Source organism: Gymnoscopelus braueri (genome assembly GCF_963280865.1).
Source record: "Gymnoscopelus braueri genome assembly, chromosome: 12".
NCBI classification, from domain to species: Eukaryota; Metazoa; Chordata; class Actinopteri; order Myctophiformes; family Myctophidae; genus Gymnoscopelus; species Gymnoscopelus braueri.
The window spans coordinates 34777346-34800132 of record NC_137614.1 but is presented as its reverse complement, the minus strand read 5'-3'; the positions used below and the strand labels follow the sequence as shown (position 1 = coordinate 34800132).

General features: G+C 42.2%; 1 protein-coding gene across 7 annotated transcripts in view; it reads right to left on the bottom strand.

Moving 5' to 3' along the window:
• trim33 (tripartite motif containing 33) overlaps nucleotides 1-18454 on the bottom strand; it is a gene marked incomplete at its 5' end in the record, with an annotated part of 37292 nt that extends 18838 nt beyond the window's left edge. For 3 of the 7 annotated variants that reach the window (XM_080444803.1, XM_080444800.1, XM_080444804.1), the window contains 9 exons: nucleotides 319-729; nucleotides 1500-1616; nucleotides 2898-3044; nucleotides 7782-7896; nucleotides 9185-9301; nucleotides 10291-10426; nucleotides 11939-12086; nucleotides 12281-12399; nucleotides 17611-18454. In XM_080444803.1, the coding sequence (XP_080300929.1) occupies nucleotides 319-729; nucleotides 1500-1616; nucleotides 2898-3044; nucleotides 7782-7896; nucleotides 9185-9301; nucleotides 10291-10426; nucleotides 11939-12086; nucleotides 12281-12399; nucleotides 17611-18454 (2154 nt within the window). Of the gene's footprint in view, nucleotides 1-318; nucleotides 730-1498; nucleotides 1617-2897; nucleotides 3045-7781; nucleotides 7897-9184; nucleotides 9302-10290; nucleotides 10427-11938; nucleotides 12087-12280; nucleotides 12400-17610 lie in introns of all 7 variants that reach the window. The other 4 variants (XM_080444799.1, XM_080444801.1, XM_080444802.1 and 1 more) reach the window with 2 other exon arrangements.
• Between the last annotated feature and the right edge of the window lie 4333 nt (nucleotides 18455-22787).

Here is a 22787-nt window from a genome sequence, read left to right as displayed (position 1 = left end):
GCGACCAGGGCTTATGGAAAACCCTGCATCTGGTCAACAAAACGCATGTGGCAGTGCAATGTTGCAATCATTGCAACGGAAAGGAATGTTTATTACTGAAACAAGATGTTACAGGGTGAGGGTTCATTTAGTCGATGCAATAAATCAGGCTTAAGAGGTAAATAATATGTGAAGGAAAGTTTGAAGTTTGTGTTGAAAGACAAGGGGTGATGTTTCAGAACCCGTTTATTTTGTCATCGCCACAGCCAGGTTAGTGTGCTGGTTTTTGGAATTCCACTGATACAACTGCTAGGACGTGGCGACTGCTGTCCTGCTCACCTGCTGCTGTACCATCTGAGGCTGCTGTACCATCTGAGGAGCGGCCTGTCGGGGGTGCTGTTGAGACATCTGGGAGGCAATGCGCATCTGTTGCTGGATCTGCTGTTGGTGCTGCTGCTGCTGTTGATGTTGTTGTTGCTGCTGCTGCTGTTGTTGGTGCTGCTGCTGCTGTTGCTGTTGCTGCTGCTGCTGCTGCTGCTGTTGCTGCTGTTGTTGGTGCTGCAGCTGGTGGTGCTGTTGTTTCTGCTGGGCGTAGGCAGCCTGCTGCATGTGCTGCAGCCGCAGCTGGGCCAGGTTGATCTGTGGAGGATGTTTGCCCGGGTGCACCTGGCCCGGCGAGATGGGGGGGCCCGCCACCATGTTGGGCGGATGTGCCGGCTGAGGGGGTTTCTCGATCACCAGGTTGCCTACAGTTGGGAGGAGATGAGGGAAGTGGGGTGGTAAATATCAGCTCCTCCGAGGCTGGCTGCCATTTCTTCTCCTCTCATCTTTAGAACACTGAAAAAGGTCCACGCAAGCCGGCGGCATTGTTTCCGTGCGATTAATTCAAACCCAACAGAAAATGCTTTTTTAGGTCGGGATACCAATTTTATCCCATCAGGACAAAGACAATTTATCGGCTTACATTTTATAGTTCCAGATCCAATTTTATCTGCAATTCTTTTTTGTTTAATAACTTTCAATTTCACTTGTATCTGGTTCTTCTCTCCTGCTTGGGTAAAATTGGCATCCCGACCTGAACATTTATTTTCTGTTCATTACAAAGCTGCAGAGGTGGAGACCCCCTGTTACTGAACAAACACTCTAGCAATGATTACTATCGGTATATAGAGCTATTTAACACTTATTTTAACGAATAAATATAACTTACACCTCTAATTTAATTCATTCCTGCCCCATGTTTATGTGTTTCTGATTTGTCTCCAGGTGTTTTATTGTTGGCTGCAATATAAATTACGATATTATTAGAACAATGATTTGCTATGCAAGCAGAGATTATATTCATGTATGATTTAAACCTGTGAGTAGGATGAATAGTCTCATAAATAAAAGAATAGAAAATATTGTATTAAATCATTCATTATATTCAAATTAGAGCCTGAAATTCTGGTTAATTTGAGTGTGATTCATAAAACATATGGAAATATTTTCGTGTTGAGTAATAATGAGCACCTCTCACCTAAATTCACCACATTCTTGGCCCAAAAGGTGGGATCGCAAAAGAAGCGTACGGCTCCATTGGCCTGAGGAGCCGGCTCCATCCTGGCCTTCAGAACATGCCGGAGCTGGAACAGGATCTACATGCACACACAGAGTTTACAAATCCCAATGATATGGCAGCAACACATCAGTCACAATCATGCATGAACAATGGCCTCTGGCGCCCACCACACCAATAAACGCACATATGAGACCTGGCAATATATCGTCACAGTCGGGCATTACTTTTCAGGAAAAAATAACCTGTGTTCCAATGGATCCACTGTAGTTGTTATTTAGTCACAAGCTTGTTAATTGACAATTCATTGGTTCAATATTTATAATATCCACAGACATCCGGCTTAACCACTCAACCTGGCACCCTGATTTTGGGCATGTCATTATAAGCAAACATTTAAAACTTGTCACATGGTGTTGTGATTGCATAGCGACGCATTGTGAGCTTGTATATCGTCAACCTTTGCTAATTTTGCGCAACACTGTCATCATACGACAAAACATAAGGTATTAACTTGTGACAAAACATAAGATGAAATAGGTAGATACAAGGTTTCTGCCTGACAACAATAACAACAACAATAATAATAATAATAGCAGCTATTTGTTAACAGCATTTCCTCCATCTTGGCACTTATAGAACAGTGAGTGTCCAGCACTCGCACATGGGACTGATTATGCACGCTCAACTGCTGGTTCTAATCAAAAGTTTAATCCAGAATCAAGATGGGTCCCTTGTTTGAGCTTAAGCGTGAAGACCCACATGCTTTGCATGCACACGGAGCACCTGGGATTGTGCAAGAGACTGATCAGGGGCGATTTATACTTGGTTGTGCGCCATGTCGTGCACCGGAAGCTAACAACGCGTCGCAATTATAAATCAGACATTAATATCTCAAACAGTTGAATGACTAGGGCTTAGCCCTAGACCAGCCCCCCTTTGAACTCTCCTGGCTCCTTCTGAAAGGTCAATGCCCTTTTAATTGGAAACCATCCTCTGTGTAGACTGACTCCCGAGTGTGGCTGTGGTGGGAATGGTGAATGTGGTTTCGCATTCTGTAGCATTATTGGAGTGCTGTCTATGCCTTCTTTAGGTATTCAAGTGTTTTCGTCTGCAGGTGTTCTGCCCTCTTTGTGCCGTATGTGTGGTATTAGTGTGTCATGGCTTGTATGGTTGGCTATGTTGTACTTATACATTACATGGAACAAACTATAGATGGTGCTGATGGATTGTGACTTTTTATAATTGACCTGCATAGTGGGTTTTCCCCATTCCTTAATTTTTCTGTCGCTTTTGTTTGTATGTTAAGATGCTTCTAAAAATCAATAAAGAAAATAAATTTTTAAAAGGTGATGCATACCAGTCTCTTGCTGTAGAGCAGTGCCGTGCTACTACCGGCGGTGATGGCCCATTGGCAGAAGTTGAGGACATGGTTGATCTGGTGGGCCAAATGGGCGGTGTCCTTGTGCTGGGTCACCAGCCTCACGCTGCGCTCTTTGGTCACACTCTGTAATAGAAAAGCACACAGAGGCAAGGTTTTGATTTTGGCTAACTGGACTGATGACCTAAGGACAAACTAGCTCGCCTATTATGCAAACATGTTCCCATTTAGTCGCATGGAAATATAAATCTGCCATCTGTTGTTCTGTTGTACAACCACTCACTGAGCAGGCACCCCCAGAAATCTGTGAACGCCGAATTTGTCGTGGAAAACTGACTGTTCAGTGGAAAGTTTGAGGTGCCATGGAACTGGGGGTTCATGCAGTATAGTGATGAACAGTACCGTGCGCTTGTCGTGGTTGCGAACCAGTTTCACTGAGGATTGGAACCAGTTCCAACGTTGCAAGAACCGACCGCATTGAAATACATTTGAGTTAACGGTTCCTGCTAACGATTGCCAGATTTTGTGTCACTCTTTAAAAGTCTGTATTTTTCCTTCTTTTGCATCCGTTTCGTGTGCAAGTGACTGAGGTTGTGACGTCACCTGCGTTGAGTGAGCGTAGAGTGGAGCAGTATGTGAAACACAAAGAAAGTGTCAAGAGAGCATGGCTAACAGACGAAAGAAATGAAAAGTGTGGTTGTACTTCAGAAAGCAGGGCAAAGGCCGTACCAAGTGCATGAAATGCAACACTATGATAACATGCAAAGGTGGTAGCACGTCTAACATGATTAAACATCTCCTACTGGTACACCAAGTCAAAATGACTGCGCCAGCAATACAGGAGCTAGCAGCTGCAGCTGATCCCCAGCAGACTAATACAATTATTATAACATTAGTTCATTTTCTGTATAAACTACCAACTATAGAGCTTGAAATGTCCATTTCTGTAGGCCTACATGTACTTTGTTACAACTGCTGTTTGTTGTATTCCTAATTCACGACTACTACAGACACCTTTCTGACTTCATCCGGACAGTCATGACTCAGGAAAAGCGGGAAATGCTTTATGAGTAACATTAACTACAGCTATAAATTATCAGTCAAAATCAGACTGGAATTAGGAATAAAATAAAGAGCAGTTGTAAGTAACTAAGTAGAGAAGTACTAATTGACGTTTAAAAAAAACCTTTTTGGTTTGTCTTGCCCAATGTTGTGCAACTTCCTAAACTTGAGTCTAACAGTGTTAAGTGTCACGTTAGAGTTTTCTATTTATAGAAAGTAAGCAGTCCGCAGGCATCATCAACCCCATCAGAGTGGATGTTTTCAGTTGCTGGAGTCACTGTTAGCCAGGAGGGGTTTAGGATCCTTCCAGAAAAAGCAGATACGCTAATTTTCTTACAAAATAACTGCCTCATGGTGTCGCTTTAACAGGCCGCTTCAGGGGTCATAGCCTAAAACATGTATATTGTACACAGTGTACAATATTAAAAAATATTGTACACTGTGTAGAATATTTTTGAATATTGCTTGCGATTGGCTTCCAAAGTTTGCGTGAGCCGGAGCCTCTTTTGCAAAAGATGCCACTAATCAATCACTTCTGCCCATAGGGACTGCCACAAACACAAACATTTGCTCCGTCTGTCATACAAACTATTTTCCCCGCAGCTGTCGTGTGTTCTAGCTTCTGAATTTCTGAACGACAACCTTGCCTAGCGGGGATCTGTGCATCAAGGAACGCACTTTTCTAGCTATACCTGTTATCATTACAGTACATGTATAGAAGTCAATACTGTCAATATACTTACAGCACTTTGACTACATTTATATAATATCTGTTAACTCAGAGTCATACACCATGAGAAAGAGCGGACCTCCTGCTATAGTCTGATAATGAATCAGACTATTAACTCATTCAGTGCCTGATTTATTTCTGGCAGTTTGGCTCTGAGTACCAGAGCCAAAATTCATTGTAAAAAAAAAGTGCTTAAGAGCCGAGATACAGTCTTTTTCAGTAAGAAGTTAAACAAGAAGTGAATGGAGCAGAACATTTTCAAATCATGATATATTGGGTTCTGAACATTTAAAAAAAAAATATATATATATTATTATTATTTTTTTTTGGCGTCTTAGACGTCCAGTGGCACAGGGCTTATGATACAACGGACGTCTTAGACGTCGAGTGGCACTGAATGAGTTAACATGGGAAGTTGCGTAAATTCTTTTACAAATCGGGCCCATTGTGTGTATCCTTGCACTGTTTACACCAAATTACCATGGTACATAGAAATACTGTACATATGAACAGAGCAACAACCTTTAATTACATTTGAATGAATTGCCGCTATTTGTCGTAAAGACTTTATACCAAGTGAATGCAAAACATTGAACAGCTGTCAACTGTTTCAAAAGTTCATCCAAAGCTAACATTTCCCATGTTAACAATTTCTGACAGAAAATGCACAATTTTTATAGTTTCGCAAGATAATCTTCCCTCTAAGTCCCTCCAAGCAATGTAACAGCTCTGTTTACACATTTCTTTATTCCAATTTAATTGTACATACATTGCTTGGTTTCGATTGTTTTGTTCCACTTTTGCTTTGGCAATGTAAATGTATGTTGTCTCATGCCAATAATTCCCTTTGAATTGAGAGAGGCTACATAAACAGGGCAGGGAAAAGGAAATTGTGAGTTATAAATTAAAATTCTTGTGTTAGTTTGTCGTCTCTTCATAAAATGAGTGCCACCGGGCGTGCACTGAACTGTGGAACTAACGTTTACTCAAAAAAATGTTTTTACTCTCAGGCATGGCATACTGTAGCAGTGAGTCATCATGATAAAACGGAGAACTCTCCAATGCATTCTAATGGAGTTCCAATTCCATTGTGTTTTAATTGAGATATAACTCACTCCAGGCCATGGTATATTGTCATTATATCACACTTAACTCATTTCCTGCCAGAATTATTTCAGATTTTTTGCTGTAGACTGCCAGAGATTTTTCATTGAAAAAAAAAATTCTCAGGAGCCGAGATACAGATTTTTTAAGTTTTAAGTTAACAATGAAGTGGATAGGAGTTTAAATCTTTGATATATCATATCTCCTTGGTCTTTGGGTCTAAAAATAAGAAAAAAACTATCTATTTTTTTAAATAGAACGCAGATCTGCGTCTTTGGCAGCCAGGCGAGAAATTAAATAGAACGCAGATATGCGTCTTTGGCAGCCAATGTGTTAAGGGGCCGACAACCCTGTTAGATATGATATGACAATATACCATGGCCAGGACTGACTTATTGCCTTTATAAATGATACCAAATATGGCAACATGAAAACTACATAGGAGCTACATAGGAGCAATACCGTAAAAACTGTTCTTAATGGGATATATGGATTATATGGGTCGAGCCATATGGGTGAGTGTGTGTCCGGTGCTAATCTCTCAAACCGGTCGACCAATCAACCAAATGTGTTGTGCAGGCTGCCAGTAGGCCAATTAGTCACTGCCCACATTTTCTTTTCTCACATATCGCATATATCCTTTACTTTTTAGAAGATTACTTTCATACTAGAAGTCAGTGGAGGTCAGATTAGGCTGAAACTCAAACATGTTGATTACCGACATCATACTACTGACGGCATAGATGACCGATGTCATCATAGCAGTATAGAAGTCATGCCATTATTAGACCCCGAATGTAGTCCTTGACAAGGCGGTTGCTATGCAACGTTTACGTAGGTTTCAAATGTCCTTAGTTTGCTCAGTTCTGCCTGTTGTCTATTGCCGTTTTTGATATGGAATAGAAATCTTTAAAAAAATATTTAAACCACAACTTTAATGCAGTTTGAAGATTTAAAACTACACCTTTCTCCTGACATCAGTCATCAAAACTATGCACAACTCAGTTCATCAATCTCATCTTTCTGCTGTTCTGCATGTCATTCTTTTAAGGTGGACTTTTCCCAGGAGCAAAACTCCCAAGGATATCAATGTTCACGTTACATTTTGTGTGGATTTCACCTTGACCTACCATTAGCAGCCTAACACTTTCCCTTAGCTGCCGAGTGATATAGTGCTGTAGGAAGACATTACATTTTATAGCCATGCTATTATGGTCATTATACCACAGCCTTCAAGCAATCAGATTACGTGATTTGACCTACCGGTTGTATAATTCAAATTCAATCACCAAAACATTATCCTCGAGTATATTTCAACCATTACAGCTACAAAGTCTACAGGCAGTTTTACTCTCCCACATTAATACAAAATCCATTATGCACAGATAGCCCAGTACAACACAGGAACAATCTGCCTGACCACTGCTGCTTCATCTTAGGATCTCATGAGGTCCTTGTGGCGAGCAGACTTGTTGCAGTCAGTGGTGAAAGAATTACTCAGATTTTTTTACTTAAGTAAAGTAAAAGTAAGTCAAATACCACAATATAAACATACAGTACAAGGCCTATTTTAAAAATTTTACTTGAGTAAAGGTAAAAAAAATAAAAAATAAAAAGTAATGGCATCAAAATAGACAAATTGAAAGTACAAAAGCTTTTCTAAATTTCACATTTTCTTAGTAGCTTATCTACAGGCTCGTGACAAGACATATTGTGAGCTTGTAGATCAGCAAAAGGGGGCATGCCCATATATGGGCATAAACTGATGACATCAGGGATCTCCATATATGGGCATAAAAGGGACATGGACTGACAGACAGAGATCTCCATATATAGGCATATCGGTTGGATCAGCGGTGCAACCTAGGTGTAGTAGATGTAGTAGAGTAGAACACACATTGTACTTAAGTAGAGTACTTGAGTAAATGTACTTAGTTACTTTCCACCACTGGTTGCAGTTCACTTACCTCCAACTGCTGCAGCAAGGCCTTGCCCTTCTTGTTTATCTCATTGATGAGTGTGAATACGGCAATCTTGATCTCGTGTTCCACCTTCCTGTGCGTCTCGTTGAGCTCCTTTATCCTAGACAGAAGAACAATAACTTCATTTGTATAGCACCTTTCATACATAAAATGCAGCCTAAAGTGCTTTACATTAAAAAAGCAAATAAAAGGATGCCAGAAGAAAAAAACAAAGCTTAAACAGAGCTTAAAGGGATAGTTCACACAAAACATTACTTTTTTTCTATCGATTAGTCACCCCATGGACACTTGAATTCATGGATATTTTTTTCCCGTCGCATTCCTAAGCCAATAATTTGATGACAAGCGGACCGGTAGGCAGCGGTTCCGGTAGGAGACACAAAGGAGACTCTTTGTGTCTCCTACCCGAACCGCTGCCGGTCATCAAATTATTGGCTTAGGAATGCGAATGCGACAAAAAAATAATATTATTTGTTCAAATGTTAAAGCTCTATATTCTAGTAGTAATCATTGAAACCCCTGTTCAGTAACAGGGGTTTCCCCGTCTCTCCAGCTCCAAGTAAAGAGAAAATACCGTTTCAAGTGGTACAACAATTTCATCCAACCATTTATCAACTACATTGTTATAGTGTTCCAGTTCCATTTTTGTCTGCTCATTTATTGCTTCATCACTTCCAGTTTCACTTGTTTATCCTGTATCAGGTAGGAGTTCTCTCTCCTGGTTGAATGAAATTGGAATCCTGACCTGAGCATTCGTTTTTTTTGTTCACTAAAAAGTAGGCATGTAACGATTCACTCAACTCACGATTCGAATCACGATACTAGGTTCACCATTTTTTAAACCCATAATTATTTTCCAGACAAATGACCAATTCTTCTAAATTTATTATTATTATTATTCTTTTTACAATACTGTGTTTTCTCTTATCCTCTTTTCAATACAGTAGCAAATGACTGAAAAACTATCAATTCTCTTATAAAGATCCTGTATTTTCTTGTCAGTGACATCACTGACGAATCCTTGGTATCTTTAAAACCAGCTTCGAACATAATGGCGTACGTCCGTGCTACATCCATGTTGCATAACAACTGACAGATACATAGATCTCCATAATCAGTCGGATTGGCGGTGCGACGTAGGTGTGAGGGTCGCGTACTTAAAAATCCCACAACCTGCTTCCAGTAGTGTGGTGTTATTTGGCAGGACTGGCATAATCTGCAAAGGTTCAATATTATCTATTTATATCACTTTTAAAGTGCTGTTTTAACTGTGTATAGAAAAGACATATTTTGTTGCATTTGAGGAGCTTCCTACTCCATACTTTTTCCCATATGATCTCCAGCAAGGAAAGACTTGAACCAGTTTGTATAGAATTCACGTCTCGTACCTGCTTTGCACCTGAGAGACAGAGTAGTGCACATAGCTCTTTTTCTCCTGTAGCTTGGTCATGTGGGTCTCGATGATGCCTTTCTGGTTCTGAAAGGCCTCCTCCAAGAACTGGTACCTGAAGTGCAGTGAGGAAAATTGTTAGAGGACTAAATTAAGTAAGCGTTGTGATATATATACTGTATGGACAAAACATTACGTATTGCCACGTTTTACAGTATGTCTTTATTTACTAAAACGACACCTTCAAATAAAGCCTGCGCTTGTAGATCTATTTTCAAAACATTTTGAAAAGTTTGACAAATCTTGATACATTTAGATAAAAAATAGGAAATTAACTAGAGGGAAACAGACAGATAAAAAGGAGATGGTGGTTATTTTTTCCCCTACACTGTTGAATGACACGACTGCAATAGTTCTCACCGGGCATGATGTCAGATAACCCAACTATTGAAGGGCACTATGACATAGCTGGATAAATAATCCAGCAGCTACTGTGGCTGGTGGACAAAAAAAGGTTTGTTTCCAACTTATAGTACGGCCATGTTAATAAAGGACACCCTGAGCCTGCATGCTTCAACAAGCATACTGAAGGTCATGATTGGCAACACAAAGTAGGAGACAACAAGTGGACAGGCAGGAGAATTCTTCTTCTGAAATGTAAAAGATTTGCGTACCCAGAGCTACTACACAATGTCACATTATAAAACGTCCAAATGATGTTAGCCGCATAGTTGCTACTCTAACTCATTTGTCAATTTATTTGTGAATTAGTATGTTGTTTATCTATAGGACTCGTATCTCGAAATCCATCCAACCAATCACGTTCTTCTCGTTTAGCGTGAGTAAACGAGAACGTCGGTCAGCCACCATGCACCACCACGATTACATGCAAAGTCAATGTAAAAGAAATATTACAGAGGTCGTCCGTGAATGACGAGCGTTGTAAGCGAATGACATGATATGACATGAATTACATGCACGCGAGTATAGGCCTGCACTGACATCGTACCCGCTGACAACAGGTATTCATTGCACTAGTATAATACATTCTCAGTACTGCATAAGACAGCTAAACAAAATCAACTTCATTACGGTTACCGTTACCTATGTTCTTTGTGTTCGAGCAGCTGGCAGTCCCTGCAGGTTAGCGTGTCGCAGGTCTCACAGTAGAGTTTCAGGGGTTCCTGTTTGTGGACAGGACAGAAGACAGGCCTCTGCCCCGGTGCACTCACTGCTTCTGCTGAGACAAACGACAAGCTGAGTCACATAGAAAGTGCCCAATAAAGATCCTGACTGTGGATGGGTGATATACTATCTGGTATCATCATACACCCAGCCTTTATTTATGATCCCATGGGTGAGGGCAGTGAAAGCACAGAGAGGGTGATATGCCACAGAGAGGGTGATATGCTATATCTGATATGGCAACGGCTGCCAAACCAAGCTTAAGTGCCACTGTTGGTCACCTCACTGCAGTGCAGACGGACCTCAACATGTGAAAGATGGCCTCCACGGTTGCTGCGTTTATCAAATGCTAACTCCTTGTTGTCTTTGTGACTAAATAAGCCTGTGGGTATGTGATAACCCACCAGCTCAGTGGTGTTGTGGTTAGAGTGTCCGCCCTGAGACTGGGAGGTCGGGGTTCAATCAATGGCTGTGTCATACCAAAGACAATACACATGGTACCCATTGCCTCCCTGCTTGGCATTCGGCATCAAGGGTTGCATTGGGTCCCTGTGACATACTAGCATCATGTCCACGGGGTATACTTGTAAGCTGCCTCACGCAAAGGAAATAGGAGACAGGCTCCTGACCTATGGGCCATATGGCTCGGTAACTGTTGGTTCCCAAGGCTTGTGTGATAAAATATCACCTGGGCATTCACCCGCTGGTAACCAACCTCAGGCCTGGCTGCTTCAGTCCTCAGAATGATATGCCAGCCCTCGTTTGCATAACCTCAGGCAACGCAGAATGCCCGGGTGATAATCAATATGTATTATTACATAAATATTACATCATTCAGCCCCAATGTGCCTCATGCCGATCTAGGACAACAATGTAATGCAAGATGCTCAGACAGAGAAAATTCAAGAATTTAAAAGAAAAATATAAAGTCTGCACACTGGTTAGAAATGCTCTGCTGTGTTTTATGGTGCTCTTTATTGTACTCTCAAACACAGCAGTTTAGTTTATTTTCATGCAAAAAATTAAGATTTTCTCAGGCCAAAACCTAATAGATTTAGTAGTTAACTAAACATTAGGGTTTTGTCATTCACAAACTGTTGTTCTGGTCTGCAAATTTCACAGAAATTCACAATTTAATTGTTTTTTTTTAACGTATCACTATGAATATGTTTATTGTGATCAAATCGCAATATGCAAAATGCTATATCATTTGAAGTCCATCCCTAACGCTAAAGCAAAATGTCAAGGGTGTTTGAGGACTGAATTATGACAGGACTGAAATACAAAACAGGAAAGGGGGGGCTTTAAAGAAAGACCCCCAGGAAAGGATGCCCACCCCACAAACTATGACCAGGCCATGAAATAAGTGTATAATCTAAAGCAATCTCTGCAGCACTGTCACCATGGCAACAGCCTATCGGCAGTGCATCTCCAGTAGGATTGCACCCACTGTACATAGTGAGGGGATAGTCTTACTGTGCTTCATGCACAACCTGCTTCGTCAGATCTCCGGTCATTCATTCATTCACAAAGTAGACGTGACCCCGTGTGTCATGGGGCAGCTTACCAGAGTCGCCATCCCCCATTGTGCGAATCTTGTGGTCCTTGGTTATTTTTACCCTCTGGTGGGCCTCCACACACGTCTTACACAGCCACTCGCCGCACTCGAAGCAGAAGCCTATGGTTCCAGCGTTGTCCTCGCAGCTGGTACATACCTTGGGAAGACGAGAGCAATGAGCATGTAAAAATCTCTCCGTACCAGTTGCCTGGACCTCTCATCACATGGATGGCTGGCTTGTTCTCAAAGTAAACCCAGTGTCAACAATGCCCAGTGTCCACCTACGCTTGCCAGCATGGCAGAGCATCAGGGCTAGATTGGATTTTTAGAAAACATTGTGGTCACAAGTACCTGTGCTGCCTTTTCAGCCGACGAGTTGGTAGCCTCTGAGGTGTCTTTGACAAAGTAGTTGTCGATTATGTCACTCTGTTTGTAATCCTGGTGACATACTGAGCAGCGCATCACATTCACTGGGAAAAGGGAACAGAACACAGGTCAACAGGCTTTCCACTATAAATGCTGAAATATTTTGATATTTGAAAATCTTATTCAGAGGCCTGTCATTATCTTTACCTGCCTGTTCACTTCAGTGAGACTCATACAATGATTATGAATCCAAAGTAATAATGGGTCAACTTCATAGGTAGTGGATTAGTGAAAGGTTTTCAGCAAACTTTAATTCATTTCCATAATTTCCTTAAGGGTAATTCCTGATGTTATTGAAAATTCCTGGAACTGGGGCACCCCTAATTAATTTAGTGCTCCTCATGAGGAAATTCAATCACATCGTCCTAGACATTTTTATTAAAATATTAAATCAAATTACAAAACAATAAGAGCCATTTCTCTAAATCCTGTAATTTTGCATAGTTAATTAAATTAGCTGGCAAAATTGAGTTAACGTTTCAATCTTACTCCCCCAAAGACTAATCAGCTCAAGGCATTGCAATGCTTTGTGACTATTAAGTATAATGTTATGCGCAATATAAAACTTCTCATAAATGTTTTAAATTGAAAGGCATAAGTACCCCCTCCCCCCAGCACCTCATATAAACCCACAAACTTAACTCCCCCTCACCAGCTGGCTGCAGTGGAAACTAGTGTAATCCGGTTTGAGCCAGTCTAAACTGGCTTGAGCAGCACACAGCCGGTTTGTGTAAGCTCCAGCTGCACAAAACTGTGAGTGATCAGTTGTGAAAGCAGCTGGAGCCGGATTGTATAGAGCCCCCCCCCCCCACACACACAGATGTTAGTGAACTGGACATATCTGTATATAAACATGTGGGGGGTCTGTTAACATGCACACCCTCACGTACACACATGTGCATGTGCACACATGCACACGCACGCACGCACGCACACACACACACACACAGTAGGACTACTTCTGTATTTTTAACAACAATCACATTCTAAACAATGGGATTGTGGGTACTTGTTTCTCCATATTCATCAATATAACCCCCATTGATTAAGGGAATAAATATGAAGCCAAAAAAGGCCTGAGAATGGCCTGAATAAATCCAAACAATGAAGTATCATTCTGTTAGCCTTGTTTTACATGCTTGGCAGTGGATTTCATCATAGGTCAAGCAAGATAGAGCCGGGACTTTCTTCTCTTTTTTTTTTTTGCAATGAGGAACAAAGAATTACAACATTATGGGAATCCAAAAATACTTTTGAACTGTGTATCCACTATCCATCATCCACTGAAAAGTGGCTGTTGTCTCACATGGATCATCTAGTAATGTGCAGGTTAACAGTAGCCTCACTGAGGCATCACATGGACCAGTGTCTGGAGTATCAATAGTGTCAACTGACCTTCTGGATATAAAAGGGCATTATAACAGAGGTTGTGTATGCCATGGCATGGGGGTCATTCAAAGGTCAGCCTTTATTAAAACTAGATTCATGGGCTACTTGCAGCAGAAGAAAGTGATGACAGCTAAGCTGTTCAGTGTCATAAGACTTTAGTCTCGGGGCAGTACTTCCTTTTCCATTTCCTCATTTAATTCAGTTTTCCTCTGGGAAAAAAGTATACAAGTGACGCTTATGTTCTGAAACTTGACCACTCTGACAATTAACAGTTTTTTTTTTGGTTATTTATTATGGACCACCACCTTACATCTAACTTGACTGATCACAGGGACCTCTTTAAAAATATCAATGAGTAGCCAAGCTAACCGTTTTAACCCTTGTGTCTGGTAATAATCTATTGAGTCAATGAGCAAACCTATTTTGCAGTATTTGATAGTGAAGGAGTCAGTAAGCAATATCCTGCTTTGGTTAATGTGCCACTCTGCACCGAGTATGGCTGCAACAGGCTAGCTTGTGATTGAACCATAGTCTGAAAATCATTTGCAGCGCTGACGACATTAGGATCCTTCAATCAACCGATATCTGAAAGGAAATGGAAAATCTACACTTGCGTATGCGATACTATTTTATTTATTTTTTTACTGGACACTAAAATAGAATTTAGACCATAAATTCCAACGGCATTAAATTCAATCGAAGCCAATACCAAGGAGATTTTGTGCAAGACAGAGGATTAAGATCATGTGAAAGTCTCCAATGAAACGGAGACTTATTCATTTAGGTTATTTGATGGTGGATGGCAAGCAGGGTGGTCCACTCCGTCAACTCAGTTGTAGCATAAACACTAAACTACCATTGTCTTGGGTGAAATTTAGAGGAGTTCTCCACAGTTAAATTTGTGGATGTTTAGTCAATTTGTGACATTAACGTTGTTGAGCGACGCCTAGCTCTGGTCCATAGCTACGTCGCTACGTTTTGATTACATGGAATAGCAGGTGAGAAAATGTCATTTCTACATCGCATTCTGAACATGGAGCTTTGCTGTCTTACTGTCAGGGCTTGTTTCTGGAGCAGGTCTCGCTGGGAGCCATTGCCCCTAGTGACCCCAAGAGACAGAGGGGAGTATGGCTGTCGTTTTTTACGTCTGCAACTCTGCATGACTACGACAGCACACAGACAATCTGGGTTGCTTTGATTGGCTGACTCAGCCATACAGAGAGCGTTGACAGACTTGGCATCATGTACTGATCATTATTCCTACCACTAAAGACATGGAGATAAGGTTGCAAAGTATTCTTTTCAACATGAATACGTGTTTCACATCGTTATGGAAAACAAGATTCTGTGATTTCACAGAGAAACTCTGGTAAGACAATAGGACATATTATAATGATGTCCCAGCCAGGGTCCAGGCCAGACTTCAAAGGAAGGATGTATATTTTCTGGTTAATCACAGTTTACACTAATATGTTAATTTAAGATAAATGGCGACAAACACCGAGTCCATAATTGGGCCTCAGGTTTAATATAGAAGTTGCTGTGGCACTAAACAATAATTAAGGTAGTGGGCCCTGCCACACATACTGAGACAATTAGCCTACATGGTCATGTGTTCCAATTACAGTGGCAGGTCCACAACAACACTGTATATATTTGAGGTGAGGGTTCAAAGCCAAACTTGACATCTGTCGACAAAATAACACCATGTCAGTCAGATACTGGGTTGTAGAGCTAATAGTAACAGTAATCATGACCTTGTGTTGATGATAGTAGTGTATTGTGTCATTGGACATGAACAGTGTCAGTGACACACACATCCTTTATTGAGTAGTCAAGTAGTAGTAGTTATTACGTCGCTTTGCAAAAGCTTTAAGCTGAACTAAGGACTAGTGAGTAATGAAAAGATGGACAGTAATGGACAAAACTGCTGGTAAGAAATTTGGTTGTAGATATCACCTGAATAGTTGCACTTATTTCATTCTCACTTCTGTTGCTGCCATCATGACACCTGAATTTACCCTAATCAAAGGTTTATCTTATCCATCTTTACCCTAAACAAAGGTTTATCTTATCCATCTTCCACAAATCTATACGTTACTGTATCTGTCTCTTGTGCTGTCATAGTACTGACGTTGTAGACTTAAGACTGGCATTCAAGTACTCTGACGACGGGTACTGCGCTAGTCCATCTATATTAATACAAAGTATATCTGATACAACATTGGTTCTCAAACTTTTTTATATCAAGGACCCCCAAATGAATATAGATTTGGCCACAGACACCCATCTGAAAATATTGTGTGCCCGGGACCCCCATACAAGATTTGTGTTGTTAAAATGTTTCAGAAATATTCAAAATGTTGTCAAAAATGTTCCAAGGCTTTTAGAAAATAGCCGATCTACAGCCGTTTTCAAATATCCCGTGTATGTAGGGTTAATTAACAATAACATTTGGCTGGGGACGGCGACCCCGGACTCACTTTGAGAACCGCTGGTATATAATCATATGTAATAATCTAATCTTATATCTAAAAGTTATACTGATATATAAATGTTAAATCGATGTCTAAATGTCATGTTCATATCTAAGCTTATATTGAGTCTGGTTGACAACTATGACATTTAATAGTGGCCAAGATAAGATATAGTGGATACATAAAAGGTCCATAAAAACACAGCTTATGATTATGAAGCACAATCAGTAGGCCTATACATCGAGCCTATACATTGAGTGCCTACATAGTCATCTAATTAGTACTTAAAGACATAAAGTTACTAAGGTAGGTATTAACCGGGACCTAAGTATAGCAATTTTGAGTCGGTACTTCTTAGAAATAGTGCACATATACAGTATAATCTTTATAGTAGTGCATTAATGAGTGCACACATCAAAGACATAATATAAGTGTTACATAACAAGTCATCAACATGCCATATCCAAGTAATAAGACATTAACAGCATTAGTATGTCAACTTCAATATTATAGCTCAGGTCAGAGAATTATTTATGAAGTTTACATCAACATTTAGTTGTAAATAATAGCGTAAACTTGGTTAAGTGATGATCACAACTCAACACAGAGCTAGATGCCAATCATCTACACATGATGTTGTTAGACATCTATAATGTTGATAACTCAGGTAATGATGAAAATACATAAATATAATGTTAATATGCAAATACCTATATGCTGTAGTCATCTACATTTTACACTGGCATTGTGAAAGACACCTTTTAAAATGGAGTGGATTAATAACAACCGAAGCAATTGGCCAGGTAGTAGTTGTAAATAGGAGGTACAAAAACGTGTAGCCAGGCTTGGGGGGCTAAAGTAAACTACTCATAATGGTAACCTACACTTTATAACAAAGCTAAACGGATAAGTATAGGTCTCAATTATTTACAGCAACAGTTTGTGGAGGTGTGGTCCCTACATTACGAGTAGAGAATAGGGATGCATTCGTGCTCAGTAGTGCAACGGACCACAGGTGGTGTAATATTGGAGGTCGTCATAAGAAATTACGACAGTGGTTCTCAAATAGTGGAGTCCAGGGACTCTCTCATGGTTCCTTTTTAGGGGGGTCTAAATGGACCCTTACAAGTCTGTACTGACAGTTTACAAACGGGTCCATTTGGTTCCATTTGTATACTGTCAGAGTTAAGGGGAGACCTTGAAATGTAAAAGTTTGAGAACCACTGATCTATGAAATGCCTTGCTCGCTGACACACCTGGACCAAAGTTTGGCGCTATATCCATTTGTAACTCTGAGTGAGAGCCAAACAAAATGGGACAGTTTATTTTCCCACCCTCTTCAGTTCAATAAATTGATGAATATTAATACATGCGGACCGACTAACTCACCTATATGTGTGTCTGTCTGGCCGGGGTGTGGCCCTGCCACCTGGACGCTGATCTGTCGGTCGGGCTGCGGGATGCATTTCAGGCAAAACGAGTGCAGGCAGGGCAACAGTTTGGGTTCGCAATCACGGCTCTGGAGGTTTTGTTGACACACAGCGCACGTATCCAATAAATTGAGGGGGGCTGGCGGGGTGGGGGTGGTAGTGGTGGTGGTAGAGGCGGCGGAGGCTGCCGCTGCTGGCGTGGTGCCCCCCGCTGGAGCCGCAACCGCCGCCGCGGGAGGAGGGGGAGACATTTCCGTGGTGAGTCCGCTGCTTCCAGAAGAAGTATTAGCCGCGTCCCCCCCAGCAGCGACAGGGGGAGCCGGGGACGGGGTGGTCACTGAGGCCGGGGACGGGGTGGTCACTGAGGCCGGGGACGGGGTGGTCACTGAGGCCGGGGACGGGGTGGTCACCGGGGCCGGGGACGGGGTGGTCACCGGGGCAGGCTCCGCGGTGCTGTTCTCCCCCGTCGGCAGCGGGCTAGCAGTGCTGTTGCTGCTGCTGTTCAAGCTGTTGTTGCCGTTAGCTTCGGCGCCGTTAGCGTCCCCTCCTCCTCCTCCTCCTCCTCCTCCTCCTCCGCTGGTGGTGGTGGCGGCGGGTGTCGGAGGTGCCTGTGCCTGGGGAGGAACAACAACATTCTCCGGGGGCTCAGTCTCCTCGCCGCCGGCCGTGGTTGGGTTCGTCTCGATGATTATTACTGCGTTGTCATCTTTCGACGTGTCGGAGTCCCCGTTGGCTTGAGCCAACGGGACTGTCTCCGAATTGCTGGAGGTATCCATACCCTCCTCGCCTTTGTTGTCCGCCATCTTCCTTCCTCTTTGAACCGATTCACGTCGTGCGTAACTGTTGCCGAGAAAGAGCGTCATGACGTCGTCGGCAGACGTTTATGAGGTTAACCGCGTCACCGCCAGGCGAGCCTGATTCCCTTTTACTGATCAGTGCGCTATCAGGTCTAAAGCCCGCCTACTGTAATCCGCTTATTTACGCACCCACATTCATGCACTCACAGGGACCGTTTCCGTATCTGCTCTAGACCGGATCTGCAACCTGAAAAGAGAATTGTCTAAAGGAGGAGCTCTCCCCCCACACACTGTGGTTAATTCGTTTGATAAATAAAACAACAATTCCAAAAAAAAAAGTAGCCCATTTAATATTCCACGTTCCATTTACACGTATTTGACTATTTATGATACAATACGAAGGTAGAGAGGCTACAGAGATATTGACTTACACATACATCTCTTCAAAAGAAAAAAAAACACAAACATGTTCATTTCTGTAAAAGTTTCATCCACCTCACACACACACAAAATAAAACTGAGGCTATTTAGTACTAAAATTGTTTTGTTTTTTGGGGCGGTGTAGCCGCCCCTATAAGTGGGGTTGGGACACCTCATTAGCTGTACTGTGATTGGCTGACTCTATTGGCTGACTCTATTCAGCACTGTGATTGGCTAGCGAGACACATGGTGACATTAATAACCTATAAATAGGATTATGCACTTCAAAAAATCATTTTTTTTTAAAGTGAGCTTCCATCACTATGATGACCACTGTGATGACCACACCGCCCACTTCACACTGGGTGTGATTTTTTGTACTTATACGTATATATAGGGGAACCTTCCAAACCTAGTTTGGTGCTGTAGTATAGCACCTAGCTTTGAAGGTGCTATATAGCACCTTTGTCAAATGGTCCATATAGCATAATGGTGCTACTGTTGCACCTTTGTCAAACGGTGCTGTATAGAACCATAAGAGGTGTCACAAAGCCCTATATTGCTTAAACAAAAATGGTGTTAAATAGTATGCAAAACTGTCTCTTTAGCTCACAATCACAGGGGAACATATTTTGCTTGTACCTTTGCCAAATGGTGCATGCAGAACCAGAGCAGTAGTTCTCAAACTTTGTTTTAAGGACCCCCAAATTAAGTGTTTGGCCGCGAACCCTCATCTGAAAATAATTTGTGCCAGGGTTAAAATATTTCAAAAATGTTTTTAAAAGAGTTTTTAAATATAGCAGATCTACAAGCTCGCAATGTGTCGCATTGCTGGGGACCCCCTGGAACCCCCTGAAGTACCCCTGGGAGGTCCTTAAGGGGGTTCCAGAGGTTCCCTGTGGGTTCCTTCAGTCCTGCTACATTGTTTTTACATTGTATCCACATCACAGGGTATGGTTTATTTGGCCATACATGTAGGGAAACAAGACATAGAGGGTCTAATAACAGTGTGGCTCTCACCATGTGGATCTCACCATGTGGATCTCAGACTTCATGTGCCAGTCTATCTATGACATATCTATGATGTAAGACTGCATTTTGGCCATGATTTCAGCCCAATCTCAAGTAGCTATTTAACAATTTACCGCCCTCTGTGTGTGAAGCCACTTGCCGCAGGTAGCATCTGGAGCTGCTCTGGGCTGTCCCTCTGCAATGCTTGAGGTAAGTGCAGTTCCCATACCAGGTTGACTAATTGCTCCCTGGCATCCTCCACATGCTCTACTCCCATATCTCCCCTTCCTCCTTTATCTCGCCTACCTCCTCTTCCTCCACATCCTCTACCTCCCACACCATCCCTTCCTCCTTATCTACCTCTCCTAACTCCTCTTCCCCCTCATGTACCCTTCCTCTTTCATGTTCTCTACCTTCCAATTAGTACAGCAGATAAGCTCCCATTTTTTGCAAATCGTGCACTTTTTGTAAGAAGCATGAAACTTTCAGCATAGTTAGTATGCCATAATGTTAATTTTCAGATATGGAGGGAAGTCAGATTTGACCTCTGAGGACCGTGAGAGGTCAAATCCAAAATGGCCACTAGTCCAACTTAAGTTTGGAACCAAACACAGTATAGAAAAACATTTAAAGTATAATTTCCAACTAAATGGGGGTGCCTTTTCATTTGGTGATACTTTCAAGATCATCAGATTTCGAGGAAATGCATTTAGGTCAAGGTCAAGGTAAAAATGTGCCCCCCCCCAAAAAAAAATGCAGTGATTTCCTCAGAATCAACAAATGGCAGTGTAACAAACACTGGTCTCTTATAGGCGACACCAACAATGACACACCTGATGTGGTCCAGACAATGAATGTATTAACATTCATTGTCTGGAGGGCAAGGAAGCAGACCAGGGGCTCAAAGCCTTCTCTTTTAAGACACCAGAGGTGAATTTTCAGCAAATTGTAAGAACAGTCTTGAGCTTTCTCCACTCTACTGATCTGTATTTGAAAGTGTCGGGTAAAAAAGTAAAACCCCTCGCCTGTGGAGGGCAGCATTACACGCGATAGTGTACAGCCTGCCGGAAACCAAAAAGAAGAAGAAGAAGAAGAGGGCAAGGAACTTTATGCAACCAATGGAAGTGGAGTCCTCTGTTCTCCTGCTGATTCAAACTTGGCTTGCCTTGGCCCATGTTCGCAAGAGGAGGCTGACACTCGTCTGCTTCTGCATGTGGCAGATGCTGTGCAAAAGGGGTGACGTGGTAGTAGCCTACTGGCTTTGGCTTCCTTCAGCAAGATAGGTCCTGATGAGCTGTGGGTTGCCTTTGGTGTTGGATCAAGTTTTTGGTACATAGCTGTTTGTGAAATGGTTGCCACAATGACTCCAACACAGTGTCTGACTCTCCCAGTGTTTCACTCTTTCACCGGGTGTGACACTGTGTTCGCTAGCAGAGGAAAGAAGACTGCTTGGAAAACATGGAAGTCATTCCCAGAGGTGAATGAGGCTTTCAATGAACTCCTATGCATGCCAAGTGAGGTCAGTGAAGGATCAATGTTCCTGAGCGATTTGCTTGAGCGATTTGTGGTGCTCATGCATGACCGAACCAGTGAGTGCATGGAAGTGAATGTTACCAGGAAACAGCTCTTCACACAGAAGTCAAGAACACTAGAGAACATTCTTCCAACCCATGCAGCACTCAAGCGACACATCAAGGGCACTTGCTTGCTACCACCAGGCCAACTGTTGGAACCAGGCATTGGTCCTGGAACCAGAGATGCAGTGCCATCTGACTGGGGCTGGACAAAGGAAACAACTGGGTGGCAACCGTTTTGGACCACTCTCTCTGAAGCATCAAAATCGCACCATGAATTGATCCGCTGTCACTGCATGAAAGGGGGTACTGGACGATGCAAGTGTGCCAAATCGGCACCCAAATGTATTATCATTATTATCTTTTGGTCTTGTTTTTCTCTCTTTCCAACAGCAACAGCAAGATGTGACATTAATATAAGAGCAACCTTGAACACTGATTATTGTCATTTACTATTCATATTTTTTATTCAAAATTTCTATCCCACGATTTTGTAACCCATTTTTTCACCCAGTGCCAATTGCCTAAGTATGTAATCCTGGGCGCTACTCTCCCTCTGCCAGCCTGGGGAGAGCCCCGAACTAAGCTCATGCTTCCTTCAATGCATGAGGAGTGAGCAGTCACCTGATAGGGGGGAGTTTCCCCGGTAGGACGTAGTGCGTGGAAGGAACACGTTATTCCAACCAGTTCCTTTCCCCTCCATCAGGCGCCCCGGCTGACCAGGGGGAGGCAGTATAGAGACCAGGATTACTGCATGTGTTTTTGTGAGGGTACCTACCCAGGGGACACGGGGAGAACATGCAAACTCCACACAGAAAGGCCCTTTCGCCAACCCCACCTAGGGTATGGGCACTGATGACGCGGATGAGAGGACACGCCGCCAGTGCCCGCAGCGTCCCCGGAGGGAATCGAACCCAGGACCTTCTAGCTTTGAGGCGACAGCGCCACCGACTGCGCCACCGTGCCCCTGTCATTTACTATTAAATATAGTATTAAAATATTCTGTTAATTTGTTTTGTATTATTCCTATTGTCACAAAATGGAAATTAAGTTTCACTATATTGCAGTATAATCCATTGTCCAAAATATACTTATTACTATGTAATTTGACCTTGACCTTGATTGAAATGTACCCTCTCAGAGGTCCAATCTGACTTCCCTCCACATCTGAAAATTAATATTATGGTATTTACTAACTATGCTGAAAGTTTCACGCTTCTTACAAAAAGTGTGCGATTTTATTGCTATTATGCTGCACTAAATATCTCTCCTTCCTACACATCCATTCTTCCACCTCCACCTAGCTACTTCTACCAATCTGGAAACACTTTCAT